The 15,593-nt window shown below is 31.1% G+C and overlaps 1 protein-coding gene across 5 annotated transcripts in view; it reads left to right on the top strand.

Annotated features, from left to right (window-relative positions):
- Positions 1–15,593, top strand: part of LOC111687186 (probable serine/threonine-protein kinase DDB_G0282963) — a 51,023-nt gene that overhangs the window by 28,888 nt on the left and 6,542 nt on the right. For 4 of the 5 annotated variants that reach the window (XM_046946913.1, XM_023449604.2, XM_023449606.2 and 1 more), the window contains exons 3-6: positions 6,107–7,045; positions 9,804–10,423; positions 12,537–14,248; positions 14,307–14,477. In XM_046946913.1, the coding sequence (XP_046802869.1) occupies positions 6,107–7,045; positions 9,804–10,423; positions 12,537–14,248; positions 14,307–14,477 (3,442 nt within the window). The remainder of the gene's footprint in view (positions 1–6,106; positions 7,046–9,803; positions 10,424–12,536; positions 14,249–14,306; positions 14,478–15,593) is intronic. The other variant, XM_023449607.2, reaches the window with a different exon arrangement.

Raw genomic sequence — 15,593 nt, 5'->3', positions numbered from 1 at the left:
TTAGAAAAATTGTCTTCGATCGATGACATTTTTCGTTTAGAAAAATTGTCTTCGATCGATGACATTTTTCGTTTAGAAAAATTGTCTTCGATCGATGACATTTTTCGTCTAGAAAGTGTCTTCCATAGATCATGTTTTTCTGTCTAAAAAGTGTCTTTAATAGATAATGCTTTTTGTCAAGAAAGTGTCTTTAATCTATGACATAATAGTATTTTCAATTGATGACTTTTTTCGTCTATGGAAGTGCCTTGGATCAATGAAATGTTTTGTCTGAGAAGTCCTTCAATCGATACTGTTTTACATCTAGAAAAGTGTCTTCGATCGACAACTTTACTGAGCATTTTGCTTAGATTGCTTGAACCTCTTCATCACTACTCAAGTCAAACAATTGATAGATTTACATATATACAACCAAATAAGATTTCACAATAGTTCTTTATATATTGTAGCAAATACAATTGAAATATCTTCAATCTTAAAATTTTTTGCCAAAAGAAATTTTCAATTAATAAAATTACTTTATTTTCAAAAAAGAAAAAAATCAAAATAAATCTATAGAAAATTGATTACAATTTTTAATGATGTTATAGAGAGAAGTATAGAAGAAGAAAAAATAAATAAATTACTTTAGGCCATGGTAACAAAGAAATACAAACCAACAAATGAATGAAAGGAAGAAAGAAAAATATTGTTAGAAAAAAATGAATAAATAAAATTGTTAGATTTATATGGTTGGCTAACAAGAAGGGGATAGTAAAAAACTAAAAACAACATTTCAAAGTTAATGTCGTTGTTCTAAGAGGTAATTACCGGATTTTAATTTTTTTATTTTTCTGACTGTTTTTTCTTACTTAAAGCTGTAGTTAAATAAGTTTTAAGTATATAAACTTGTTGTTATATTTTTGTATTACATATATAATTTTTTTTCTTTCTTTGCCAATTTAAAAGTCGTCAACCTTCATATGTTGTTTTGTATCATGTTTAAAACTACACCCACTTAAGTAAGAATTTCCTTTTTTTTAAAGATTTTGTTTGTTTGTTTGTTCATACTTTGTGTCTTAAATTTAAACAAAAAACCTTTAAAGCTGCATTAAATTTATGGTTTTCTATAAAAAAATGTACCACAACTATTTATTGTACAAGATTTATAAAGTTGTAAGTAATAATTTTAACAAGATCGTGACATTAATAGGGTTGTATAACATTGATTTGATGTAAAAGAAACATAAAGATTTTGATGTGTTAAAAAAATGTAAAAGTTTTTATCTCTCCTGGAAGGACAGAAAGAAGGACAAGTTGTTTTAGATTTCTTTATACAACGTCAATTACAGAAAAGTGTCATTGATGATCATTGATCACCAATCGTTGATATGTTTGCTAAACAAAAATCACTATTTTAAACAAAAAAAAATCATCGATCGAAGAAATATCAACGATCAAGCACTCTTTACTAAAAAAAAAATATCATCGATCGTAGACAGTTTTCTAAGCAAAAAAAATGTCATCGATCGAATTCACTTTTCTGGGCGAATCATCGATCGACACAAAAATGTCATCGATCAAAGAAAGTCTTCTTGTGAAGAAATGTGTTCGATCGAAAATACTTTTCTATTAGTAGAATGTCATCAATCGCACCACTTGATTTTGATGAAAAAGCATCATCGATCATTCTTGAGGAGAAGTGTGATCGATCAAAAAAGCATTATCTATGTAATATATTTTTTAATGCAGAATTTCTCATCGATCTAAGGTACTTTTCTAAAAGAAAAATGTCATCGATTGAAGGCACTTTTCTAAATGAAAACTGGCATTGATCAAAAACACTTTTCTGAACGATCCAAGATCATCGATCGAATAAAAATTTCATCGATCAAAGACACTTTTCTCGTCAAGAAACGTGTTCAATTTCTCGTCGAGAAACATGTTCAATTGAAAATTCTTCTCTTGACGATAAATGTGTTAGATTAAAAACACTTTTGTAGACGAAAAATGTAATCGATCAAAGACAATTTTCTAGAAGATCGCACCACTTTTAGATGAAGATGTAAGACCGATCTAAGATACTTTTCAATGCAGAATTTATCATCGATCGAAGACAATTTTTTCTAAGAATAATGTGATCGAGCGAAGACTCCTTTCTAGACGAAAACTGTTATCGATGCAAGACACATTTCTAGACGAAAAAACATCATCGATCGAAAACACTTTTCTAGACCAAAAAACATCATCGATCGAAAACACTTTTCTAGACGTAAAAGCACCGTCGATTGAATACACTTTCCCAAGCGAAAAAATCGATTTTAGGCGAAAAATCATTGATCGAACCACTTTTTTAGATAAAAAGGTCTAAGACTAACTTTTCTGGACATTCTAGACGGAACAAATTATTGATCGAAGACACTTTTTAAGACAAAAATTCCAAAGATCAAAAACTCTTTCAAGACGAAAAATTCCAGTGATCGACAGCACTTTTCAATACAGAATTTGTCATCGATCGAAGGCACGTTTTCTATACGAAAAATATCATCGATCGAAATACATTTTTCTAGATGAAAAATATTATCGATCGAAATACTTGTTTCCAGATGAAAAATATTATCGATCGCAAACTCTTTTCTATACCAAAACTGACATCGATCGAAGATACTTTTCTACACAGAGACGCGAAAATGCATCATTGATCGAAGACACTTTACTAAACACAAAACTTCATCGATCAAAGCACTTTTCTTGAAAAAAGCTACTGTCAACGATCGGAGACATTTTCCTGAAAAGAAATCTAAAATTTTGCAGCAAATGTGTTTCTATTATACTTATTTTGTTAAGAATATATCAATATCTATATAATTATATTCTGAATACAATCAATTTTTTAAAATAACATTTTACATATAAGGATAAAATATTCTAAAATAACAACAACAACAGCAAAAACTCAACATTAACTGCAGTCAAGCATAAATAAACGATCTTAGACAACTTTAACTAAACAATGCCACAACTTTAAAAAAAACTTAGTTTTTTTTTTTTTTCTTTAAGAAAAAAATTCAAGAAGTCTTCATCACGATATGAACCCCATTGCCATATGTAGTCATGGCTTAAACCATCTTTATTGCACAAAGAAAAAATGCAAAAAAGAAGAAAAAGCTTCCTAATATATGCCAGCAGACCTTAAACTTGACTTTTGGATATTTTCGACAAAACAAAAAAAATCAATTTTCTTTGGTGTAGACTTATTTAAAATTCAACAACAGTTGTCTGCTGCTGGTTATTATAATATGTTGTATACATATTTTGTGTATTTTCTTATTTTTTCTTGTTTGACTGTTGTTGTTGTTGTTGTTGTTGTTCATTTCTTAAAGATTGTACTGCAGATGTCAGCTGTTATTTGAGTTTATCTTCTGGTATATGATGATGTTGTTGATCTTAAGCGGCTTATGGGAGTTAAGACGGATATTTGTTAGGCTTTAATGTAGTTAGATTATTATTTTTTTTTGCATTTTAAAATTTTTGGTGTTTTCTGCTTGATAGAAAGACCTCAAGTTCAAAATCATGACTGAGATAAGAGTGTTGTACTTTAAGTATTTTGCGTTTGTTCAATGTAGTTATTAAGTTTTTTACTTCGAATTATTTTGCCAAAAAATACTACATAACTAATTAACCAATTTTAAATTTTGTTGCAAATGTTTGAAACACATTACAATTATACGATGTTTTTAAAAAATCTCTAATGGTGAACTAGAACTGAGCCAGAGAAAACTGAACTAGAACAGAACTAGAAAAGAACTAGAACTGAACTAGAACTGAACTAGAACTGAACTAGAACTGAACTAGAACTGAACTAGAACTGAACTAGAACTGAACTAGAACTGAACTAGAACTGAACTAGAACTGAACTAGAACTGAACTAGAACTGAACTAGAACTGAACTAGAACTGAACTAGAACTGAACTAGAACTGAACTAGAACTGAACTAGAACTGAACTAGAACTGAACTAGATTACAATAGTAAAATGGACCATGTTAAGTTTTAACATTGTTTTTAAAACTGTTATTATTATTGCTATCTTAATATTATGTATTAAATACAAAACTTATCTTTATAAAAACTTTATTTTTTATTTTCTGTTCTTTATTTTTCATATTTGAGGCCATAGCTCATGCATGCAGTTGCAAATGATATGAAACGGTTATAAATATAAGACAAAGTTTATGGTCAAAGAGCAACAAACCAAAAAGTATAAATACAACTTTTAATAATAAAACAAAATACATAAATAAATAAAAATTGATAGACATAAAGGTTTTTTCTTAATAAATACACGATCTGCTGAACAAGCCTAGTTTTTTGTTCTTATATACTGTGAAGTTTTATAGATAAAATAAATGAGTCACAATTTTTTTTAATAAGAAACAAAAAGGACACTTATTTTTAACAATTTTAAATTTATAAAAAACATTTTATAAAACTTATTTTTTCTTTGTTTTGTAAGATCATTAAATTATTATGGCAAAGTTTATTAAAAAAGCCCTCAATTTAAATTTGTAGTATTTTCTTTGAACTGTCTTTCTGCTGAACGTATAAAACCCTTTAAGCAACGCACGATTTTCTTAACTTAACAATATGAAACCCATTTTTCATCACATTTTTGTTGTTGTTGCTGTAATATAGTTTAAACTTAAGTTATGGCAAAACAAAGATTCATTATTTTGTTACCACATTTTACAAGCAAAAGCTGTGCTTTATATTCTCACGCTTATTGCTGGTATTCTGATTTTTTTTCAAACTTTTCTGTCTAAATCAAGATTTTGTTCTTCTAGTATTGTGTTCATTTGAAAACAGACCTTAAAAGTTTTGTTTAGACTCCCTTACATGGTAATTTTTTTGGGCTAACATTTCATTTGAAAACTATTGTCTTGTCTAGTCTTAAACCTAACTTGTATTTGCTTGACCTCTTTTTCGTTTGCACATAAGAAAATGTTAAAATTTTCCTTAAAGAAATGTTTGAAATATGCCGCTTGACTGCTCTTTTTTTTTCGTAAGAAAATAATTCAACAACCATGCAAGAGGAAAACATAAAAATATTTAACAAGAAACTTAATTTTCTATGTAAACATCTCCCATTAGTAGCGAACGTTAGTCAAAACAAAACAACTTCCAGCAATGACATCAAGAATAGCAAGATAAAGCCACCGAAGAAAAAAAAAAAAAAAAAAAAAAACAAAAAACATTTCTTGAGAAATGGTTTATTTCCGTGATACAACAAAAGAGCAAAAGAACATTAATTTTCTTTTTAAGGAAGTTGTAGTTCTTTGAACTAAAATGTGAGTGAATGTGAGCAAATGTGAAAAAAACAAAAGACTTAAGAAACAAACTTTGTCTGCTGATATTGTTAGAAGGAAATGAATGAGATTAAAACTTTTCGTGTTCAGTTCTAGTTTAATTGTAGTTTAGTTCTAAAGTTCAGTTCTAGTTCAGTTCTGGTTCAGTTCTAGTTCAGTTCTGGTTCAGTTCTAGGTCAGTTCTAGGTCAGTTCTAGGTCAGTTCTAGTTCAGCTCTAGTTCAGTTCTAGTTCAGTTCTAGTTCAGTTCTAGTTCAGTTCTAGTTCAGTTCTAGTTCAGTTCTAGTTCAGTTCTAGTTCAGTTCTAGTTCAGTTCTAGTTCAGTTCTAGTTCAGTTCTAGTTCAGTTCTAGTTCAGTTCTAGTTCAGTTCTAGTTCAGTTCTAGTTCAGTTCTAGTTCAGTTCTAGTTCACTTCTAGTTCACTTCTAGTTCACTTCTAGTTCAGTTCTAATTCAGTTCTAGTTTACTATTACTTTTTTAATCTGTATTATCCCCTACTTTTTAATTTAAAATCTCGTAATATTTTACTAGAACCAAACATTTTGCATGCACATTACTGCAAATTTCCTATAATAAATCATACATTTTGCACACTAAACAACAGAACAATTACAACAAACATTTAACAAACAATTTAATTGGTTAATTTATTAAATTAGACTTAATTAAACATAAAAAAAAATATTTCAAATTAATTACAACCAAATCATTTCCTGATCCTTATCATGACACATCCTTTTCTTCTTCTCAAAATCTCATTGCAGATATCCGATTCCCAAAATATCTCACAACCCAATGGCACCCAACAGACACAACGCAAACAATTAGAAGTATTACAAACATGCACTGCTGCTGGCGGAGCATTGCAAGTGATACGACAAACAACATCATCGCGTTGGTCAACGTCCTCAGCCTCGGCATCACCATTATTATTATCGGCAAACACATCACCCATACCACAGCCAGTAAATAGAAAAAATCACAACAACAACAACAGTAAACATAGTTTTAAACAAAAAACACACACTGCCAACAATACTTCCAATACGAAAAACACTATAATCTCCTCCTCTTCCTCACCCACCTCCACTCCTTTCATTGCCAATACAACAGCATTATTGACTAATGGTTTTAATCACAAACCTCATCATCAGCAACATCATTTTGATCAGTTACAACAGCAGCAGCAGACGCCACAAGAAAAGTTGCAACAACAGCAATATCCTTATAGTTTAGTTAATGGTATTAGCAGTAGTAGTCGCAATAGAAATTGGCCAGATTTAACGGAAAGTATATCCACATTGGATATTTGTGATAATGATCATGATAATGAACATGATCATGACAATGATTATATTGTACATGAACAACACTCAACAGATGATGATCACCAAAGCGACGATAATGACAATGAACATGATGACGATTCACTAAATGAAGACACGAATGATCGCAATCATTATTTATTGAATAAACGTAACAATTTGAAAAATGTCGACTTTAGCAAACGTCATTCATTTACGGTATTTACAAATAGTAACGATGATCATGACTCACATAATCATCATCATTATAATCCGCACCACAACATCAGCCACAGCAATAATAACTTAAGTCGTGATAGTAGTAGTGGTAGTTGTAGTAATAATAATCAATTATTTCTGTTGGATACGGCGCCAAGTTTAAAGTTAAGTAATCTAATGGTAAGTAGATGATGATTATCGGCATTTTGTTTTTTTCACAATTTTTTCTTTATGTCTTTTTTCTACAAATACCATTTGAAAAATTTATATACTCGTATTGTTATTAAGATTTAAGTTAATTTACATGTTAACTTGAAAACAATTACTATTTCGATTTATTTTTGTTTTTCTTTTACGAAATGATCATTAGTTTTCGTATTCGAAAAAGGAGGTCAACGTAAAAGTTGTTAATGGTTTTCGACTGAATTATGATGTAACTCGATATTGTTTTTTCTATTGTTTCATTTGTTATTGCAAAAAAAAGTTAACAATTTTGATGACATAATTTAGAAATTAATCTAAGACAAAAACTGCAAAGAGGAAACGGCTGTTAAATATTATCTAATAGCAAAGATTGTGGTTAATAAAAATCATGTCGAAGAAAACTCTTTGAACAATTTATATTACAATGGTCCGTCTGTCCATATTTTGGTTAACAAAAACTGTTCAAAAGTCAAGTTTCCAATTTTCAGATCACTTCTAATAAAGCTAAAGTTTAGTTCTAGTTCAGTTCTAGTTCAGTTCTAGTTCAGTTCAAGTTCAGTTCTAGTTCAGTTCAAGTTCAGTTCTAGTTCAGTTCTAGTTCAGTTCTAGTTCAGTTCTAGTTCAGTTCTAGTTCAGTTCTAGTTCAGTTCTAGTTCAGTTCTAGTTCTGTTCTAGTTCAGTTCTAGTTCAGTTCTAGTTCAGTTCTAGTTCAGTTCTAGTTCAGTTCTAGTTCAGTTCTAGTTCAGTTCTAGTTCAGTTCTAGTTCAGTTCTAGTTTAGTTCTAGTTCAGTTCTAGTTCAGTTCTAGTTCAGTTCTAGTTCAGTTCTAGTTCAGTTCTAGTTCAGTTCTAGTTCAGTTCTAGTTCAGTTCTAGTTCAGTTCTAGTTCAGTTCTAGTTCAGTTCTAGTTCAGTTCTAGTTCATTTCTAGTTCAGTTCTAGTTCATTTCTAGTTCAGTTCTTGTTCAGTTCTAGTTCAGTTCTAGTTCAGTTCTGGTTCAGTTCTAGTTGAGTTCTAGTTGAGTTTTAGTTCAGTTCTAGTTCAGTTCTAGTTCAGTTCTAGTTCAGTTCTAGTTCAGTTCTAGTTCAGTTCTAGTTCAGTTCTAGTTCAGTTCTAGTTCAGTTCTAGTTCAGTTCTAGTTCAGTTCTAGTTCAGTTCTAGTTCAGTTCTAGTTCAGTTCTAGTTCAGTTCTAGTTCAGTTCTAGTTCAGTTCTAGTTCAGTTCTAGTTCAGTTCTAGTTCAGTTCTAGTTCAGTTCTAGTTCAGTTCTAGTTCAGTTCTAGTTCAGTTCTAGTTCAGTTCTGGTTCAGTTCTAGTTCAGTTCTAGTTCAGTTCTGGTTCAGTTCTAGTTCAATTTTAGTTGAGTTTTAGTTCAGTTTTAGTTGAGTTTTAGTTCAGTTCTACTTCAGTTCTAGTTCAGCTGTACTTCAGTTTTGGTTCAGTTTTAGTTCAGTTGTAAATCGGTTCTCCTTCACTCCGAAATAAATTCTAATTGAGCTTTCAAGCGGCATAACATCCCAATAATACTATTAATCTTCTTTTTGTCAAAACACAACATCAAACAGTTTTTGCCAATAATTTTAAAATTAAACCTTTGACTCTTAAATTATCACTTGTTTTTTGAAAACAACATAAATATAAACTTCCAAAACATTTTTTCTTTTATAAAAAATTATACAGTACATTGAACTTTTTCCATATTTTTACATAATGCGCAACAAGAAATTATTAAATTTCATTGTTTATAGTCAAGCGTGAAATCAAATGATTCTTATTTAACAGAAAATTAAAAAAACAAGTTGAAAAAATAACAATCACAAGAACAGCATGAAATGACACCTTTTGCTGTTTAGACTTAAAGAATGGAAAAACTACATGAAACATGATGATGAAAGAGTAGGAAAGTATAGTTAATGACTGGTAATTCTGTTTGATTGTAATAAGTCAAGGAGAAAGAAAAATACAAGAAAAGAACAATGGTATTAAACAAAAAAAGAAAAGAAAGATCACACCAACGTTCATTTGTTGATTTTAAATGCCATTAATGTTATTTTTGGCATTTTCGAAGAAAAAGCAAAAAATAACAAAAAAACATTTCTTTTTAATGAAATTTTATCTAAACACCCACAATGTTTTTTTTTGTTTATGTTTATATTTAAATACAAATCAACAAAACCGTTAAATGTTTGTAAGCTGAAGTTTTATGATAAAGGCAGAGTAAAGTATGTGAGAAAAGTAAAAGTCCAAAGTAATAAAATGGATTCTTTTTTTATTTTTCAGATCAGTTCTAGTTGAGTTCTAGTTTAGATCTAGTACAGTTCCCGTTCAGTTCTTGTTCAGTTTTAGTTCAGTTCTAGTTCAGTTCTAGTTCAGTTCTAGTTCAGTTCTAGTTCAGTTCTAGTTCAGTTCTAGTTCAGTTCTAGTTCAGTTCTAGTTCAGTTCTAGTTCAGTTCTAGTTCAGTTCTAGTTCAGTTCTAGTTCAGTTCTAGTTCAGTTCTAGTTCAGTTCTAGTTCAGTTCTAGTTCAGTTCTAGTTCAGTTCTAGTTTAGTTCTAGTTCAGTTCTAGTTCAGTTACTATTTACGATCACTGTATACAATCAATCATAAAGATTTTATGTTTCTAAAGAAAACTAAAGCACCTCGAACAGATTTAAACATAAAGAAACATAAAACAGTTATTTAAAGTCTTCAAACTAAAACTATATGGCATTGTTGTCTTTTCTATTATTCATTACAGAAAAGTAGTTCCAGCCTATCGAATAGTTCAAATAATTCTACGACTGCATCTCAAGCTACAACGAATCCAACGTCAATGAACACCCACAAGAGTATGGCAACAACAGCAAATAAAATAAGCCTACATGCAATTGTTGGCAGCGGCAACAGCAACAATAACATGACAACAACATCATCGACACCATCACCAACAACAACGACACGACCATCTTGGCAACAACCTACCTTATATAGACAAAACAGCCACAATAACAACAACAATAACAGCAGCAACAATTTAATGAAATCACGCGTAGGTGACAATTCAACAAACAATTGTTGTAGCAGCAGCAATCACAGCAGTAGTAGTGATGAATCTCGTTCATATATTGGTAAAACTGAAACAGATCTTCGTCATCTACAACAACAGCAGAGGCAATCGTTGTCATCGTCGTCGTCGTCTCCCAATCACTATCAGCAGCAACAACAACAGCAAATACATTTTAAACAGAACGATAGATTGACACCAACGCATTTGCCACATTCGTACCATCGTGTCGATTTGGAAAGTTTCCGGCATTATAATAATAATGACAACAACAACAACGATGCTGTTGCTGCTGCTGATGATGATGGTTTACGGTAAGATTTATTTTTTTTAATATTTTTCTTCTTCATTATCAGCTTTTTGTAACCCCTGCTATATCGTTATATCGCCTATATAAACTATTTTTATACCCTACACCACCATAGTGGGGCGAGTGCTGTGAGTTTGTGCAATCGTTATAACTTAAAATATAGCGATCGATTAAGAACCATTTTCTGATTCGAGACAGACTTATCTGCACTTCTGCCCGCATTCCTGTCTGCTGTCTGCCTGTCTGTCTGTCTGTCTGTCTGTCTGTCTGTCTGTCTGTCTGTCTGTCTGTCTGTCTGTCTTTCTGTCTGTCTTTCTGTCTGTCTTTCTGTCTGTCTGTCTGTCTGTCTGTCTGTCTGTCTGTCTGTCTGTCTGTCTGTCTGTCTGTCCGTGTCTGTCTATCTGACATTCTTTGTAAGCGTTCATATGAAGCTTTATGCGTTTGTGCTAATGTTTGTTTGCACATAAAACTCGGTCCAGCATTAACCTTAAAATATATCGATCGAAGAAAAATCACATTCTACATTGCGTAAAGAGGTCCGTCCGTCTAGTTTTCTGTTAATGTAAGTGACAACATTAACCTTCTTTTCGAAACTTTTATAGGTTATCATGTGGTCGGCCATGCTCGACTATACTTTCCTACGTGTTATTTTCTCTCTTTCGATGTTTTTTGTTTAGTGAATGATTTCTGTTCGACTTTTCAATATTTTGAATTGTTTTTTTTTGTTATTTTTTCGTTAATGAATAATTTATTTTAAAGTGTTTGGGGGTTTTTAACAATTATTATTTTACATTTATTTAAGTTTTAATTGTGTTTTCGAGAGGTTTGGTAAGATGATCGCTTAAAAATCAATTTTGTCAAAGCTAAAAACTGTGAAATAATAAAAATAATGTTAAAAAAAAACAAAATATTTTGAACATTTGTCAAAAAAACGTTTTAAAATAAGTTTAAATTGAGAAAAAGTGTGGGTGATTTGTAAGAAAAAAAAGTGGGTCTAAATGTGAAATTACAAATTTCTAAAAAATTCCTTATATTGTCTTCATTTTCTTAAAACGACAATTTTTTACATTCGTCAGATGTTGTCGATGGGACAACAGCAAATTTTCGGTAAAAAAAAAAATCGTAAAATTTTTAAATTTCCTAAAAAAAGTTCTCGTTAACTTTGTGTGATTAATAAATTTAAAAAAAAAATTCATTCAAATTAATTCGATTATATTTTTTTTAAATATTTCGATAGTTTAAGCCATAATTACGTCAATCTTATAAAATAAATTTAAATACGACTCATAGAATTAATTGACTTTAAATTCTGCTGTCATATTTCGTTTTTTGTGTTGGTGTAAAGAATTGTGGTAGTGTGTGAAATTTATAAACTCATTAAGTATTACAAGTGTTTCAAATACACAGATTCTGGCAAATTGTAAGTTTAAATTAGAAAAAGAAAAATCTAAAGCAATATGTCAATTCATTCTAAAGTCAGTTTATTACATTTCTTCAAATTGAAAATATTTAAAAATATATAGGAAGTCTTATTTAACTTCAAATAATTTTAACGTTTAAAGTAGTGATCGGCAATTTAAATACAGTCACAAATACTTGTTGATGAAAACGTAAAGCTCTCTCTTTCTTTTCTTTTTAAAAGTAAAGCTATGAAACCTGAACAAGAACCGAAATGGTAAACGAGTGCCACACGAGTTCAGTTCCAGTTCTGTTCTAGTTCTGTTCTAGTTCTGTTCTAGTTCTGTTCTTGTTCTGTTCTAGTTCTGTTCTAGTTCTGTTCTAGTTCTGTTCTAGTTCTGTTCTAGTTCTGTTCTAGTTCTGTTCTAGTTCTGTTCTAGTTCTGTTCTAGTTCTGTTCTAGTTCTGTTCTAGTTCTGTTCTAGTTCTGTTCTAGTTCTGTTCTAGTTCTGTTCTAGTTCTGTTCTAGTTCTGTTTTAGTCCTGTTCTAGTTATGTTCTAATTCTGTTCTGGCTCTGTTCTAATTTTGTTCTAGTTTTTTATAAGAGTGTTTTAGCTTTTCATTATATCCCATATTTTTAGCATTTTTCTCAATAAGTTTAAAACTGATAAGATTTCGAACAAAAATAATAATTAAAATTTCCTATATTCTCCTTCTAGACTCTCTTCTCGTCATCTGCGTAGACAACAAACACCCAACGAACCAATAACTACTACTACACTACAACGATCACGTTCCATATCCACTGACGACCTCAGCACCGAGTGGGATATACAAGGTGTTGATAGTGAAGAACCAGCCGAGTGGCGACGTGTAAGTAAATTAAGAAGATCTTTTCAATCTTCGACAAAGACCAATCAATCATATAGTTCACCTTTAACAACAAGACGGCCTCTTGATTTACCCACTAACTCGGTGAGTGTATCGAAAATAAGAGCAGAGTTGGAGAACGGACGCAGACTTAATACAGTCATGCGTAATAATCATGTAGATTTGGCGGCCCTAAGTAGTATATTAAATGGTAACGCTGATAAGGAATGCAAATCACCTTCGACAGCCAAACGTAGTTCATTTCTAACGGCCGAATCGCTTAAGGAGATTAGAGGAAAATTAAAGAAATTATCCGATGAATCTTTGTATAAGGAAGATTTTCTTATTAAACAACCCAACAACGACGCAAATCCCGTGGTGGAACATATTGTAAATGATCAAACGAAATTGAAAAGAAATTACGAAAAAAGTCCTGAAAGATATAGGGTTACGAATCAATCGGAGGAGGTTAATAGTAAACATACCACCAATAGTTTGGAATCTCGCTTAAAATATAGAGATACTAACTCTACGGATTGGCATATAAGACGTAAATCATATGGTTTTGAAAAAATGTCTCCACCCGAAAAGGCCATGCTAAGAATGGATGCTTCTACGGATAGTGGTTTGGGAAGATCGGGAGAATTACAGAATTGGTCTCCCACTTCGGAAGCAGCAGCCGCTAATCGTACGGTAGTGCATTTTGGAGAATCAACTAAAGTTGCTGCAGTTCCGGCGGTACAAAGACGCTATAGGCCTCAGAAATCCCAAGAGGAATCAGAAAATTCCCCTGAAGAAGATTCGGCAGTATCGAAGAGACACTCTATAGCGGTGGATGAGAGCCAATATGTAAAAGACAATTCGCGACAAACTACCCAAATACATTTGAATGGTTTCTATGAACCGGGCAACTATTCCAAACTAATACACTCTAGTGAATCGACTACCACTAATGACCGAGGTCAACAGAAACGAGTGGAGTTTAGCAAAACTGAAGTACACTTTGCTACCGAATCGGGACGAGTTAATATAGTGGAAACCGATAGTAAACCACCACCAACTAATAATTTTCGCAGACGCCGCAGCCGCAGTTCTAGTGTGGGTCCCTTACAAAGTCTAGTGAAATCGGCCACTACTGTAAACACCACCACTACAACTTCCAACTCCTCGGTAGTGGCCTCTTCCGTGGCTATGCCGGTTACATTATTTGGAGATGATAATAGTAAAAAGAAGACAATAGCTTCGACTACCGTAGCTTATCGAGCGCCCTTGGTAGGTTCTCCCGAACCTAAAGATATTAATGGTATTAATGTTACCGTTACATTGCCCTCAAACAACGACACATTTAACTATAACGAAAGTTCACGCAGTAGTTATGCTTCTACTAGTGGTGTAGATACCACCGATTGTGATACCGATGAAATGACCTCTCTAAGAGGTATTCTCAAAAATAAACCCGCTAAACCTAAACCTTATGTATTAGGTGAGAATATCGATAAACCCGATGATCTATGGGGAGTACAATTGAAACCTGTTAATAACATAACTAAAACCGAAAGAGGTATTATATATAATTTCAGAAATATTTCTAAAATTTTATTAATATTTTAATTTTTCAGTATACAAATCTGAATCTCCTCCCTTAATGAACTCTTTAAGTCAAAAATCTGTAGCTGAACGTATACAGGAATTAGGCTCAGCTGCTTCTACTCAGTCTAATGGCTTTTCCACAAAAATCAATGTGAGTCTTGGCAATAATGCAGCTGCTAATAACAATTGGGAAGAAACTGGTAAGTTGAAAATTTTAATCAAAATTTTATTTTTTTGGTTTAAATTAGTATTTGGTTGCCTTGTTCTAATATTGTGTTTTGTATAAAAGTAGTATTTTAATTAATAAAATTAAGTCTTTTATATGTCTGTTTATGGTTTTTATTATTTTTATTATTAAGTAATTATGTAGTGTTTTTTATTACATTTTCTTCTTTTGGGATGATCTACTTTTATTATAAAAATAATTTATAATTATTATTAATTTTAAAATAAATTTATTAAATTTTTTTAAACTTTTTGATATATTTAAGAAAAACTGTCTTTTACTTTTACTTGATATTACTAAAAAAAACCGCTAACCAGCATGAGTATTTGCTAATGACACAACAACAACAAAAAAAACATGTTATCTTAGCATTTCTTTACGATAACGGTATTAGTACTAAAATATCTTTAATGTCTTAACCAAATTTGGTCATTGGCTTATCTAGCAAAATTAATAATAATAAAATTTAATGTGACTAATATATTTATTTTTGTTTACAAATATGGTGGGACTAAGTCTATATTTGAAAAAAAAGATTATCAGTAGATAATTTACTCAAATCAATAATACATTTGTGACGCATAACAATATCCAAGATGTTACAATGTTTATTATAAGAGCAAATTTAAAAGTACTCTCCTTCTCCTTGATACTAATTCACATAAGACCCTGCTGGTTTATTATACCATATCCAACTCGAATATGCTGAATTTATCCTCGGATAGGTCGTGCAAGACATTGGCTCCTCCATGAGTTAGTTAGTTAGTTATTTAGTTAGTTTGTTATTTAGTTATTTAGTTAGTTAGTTAGTTAGTTAGTTAGTTAGTTAGTAAGTTAGTTAGTTAGTTAGTTAGTTAGTTAGTTAGTTAGTTAGTTAGTTAGTTAGTTAGTTAGTTAGTTAGTTAGTTAGTTAGTTAGTTGGTTAGTTATTTAGTTAGTTAGTTAGTTGGTTAGTTGGTTAGTTAGTTAGTTAGCTAGTTACTTACTTAGTTAGATAGATAGATAGATAGATAGATAGATAGATAGATAGATAGATAGATAGATAGATAGATAGATAGATAGATAGATAGATAGATAGATAGATAGATAG

This window comes from Lucilia cuprina, chromosome 2 (assembly GCF_022045245.1).
Source record: "Lucilia cuprina isolate Lc7/37 chromosome 2, ASM2204524v1, whole genome shotgun sequence".
NCBI classification, from domain to species: Eukaryota; Metazoa; Arthropoda; class Insecta; order Diptera; family Calliphoridae; genus Lucilia; species Lucilia cuprina.
The sequence above is the reverse complement of the archived record's forward strand: the minus strand, read 5'-3'. Positions and strand labels throughout refer to the sequence as shown.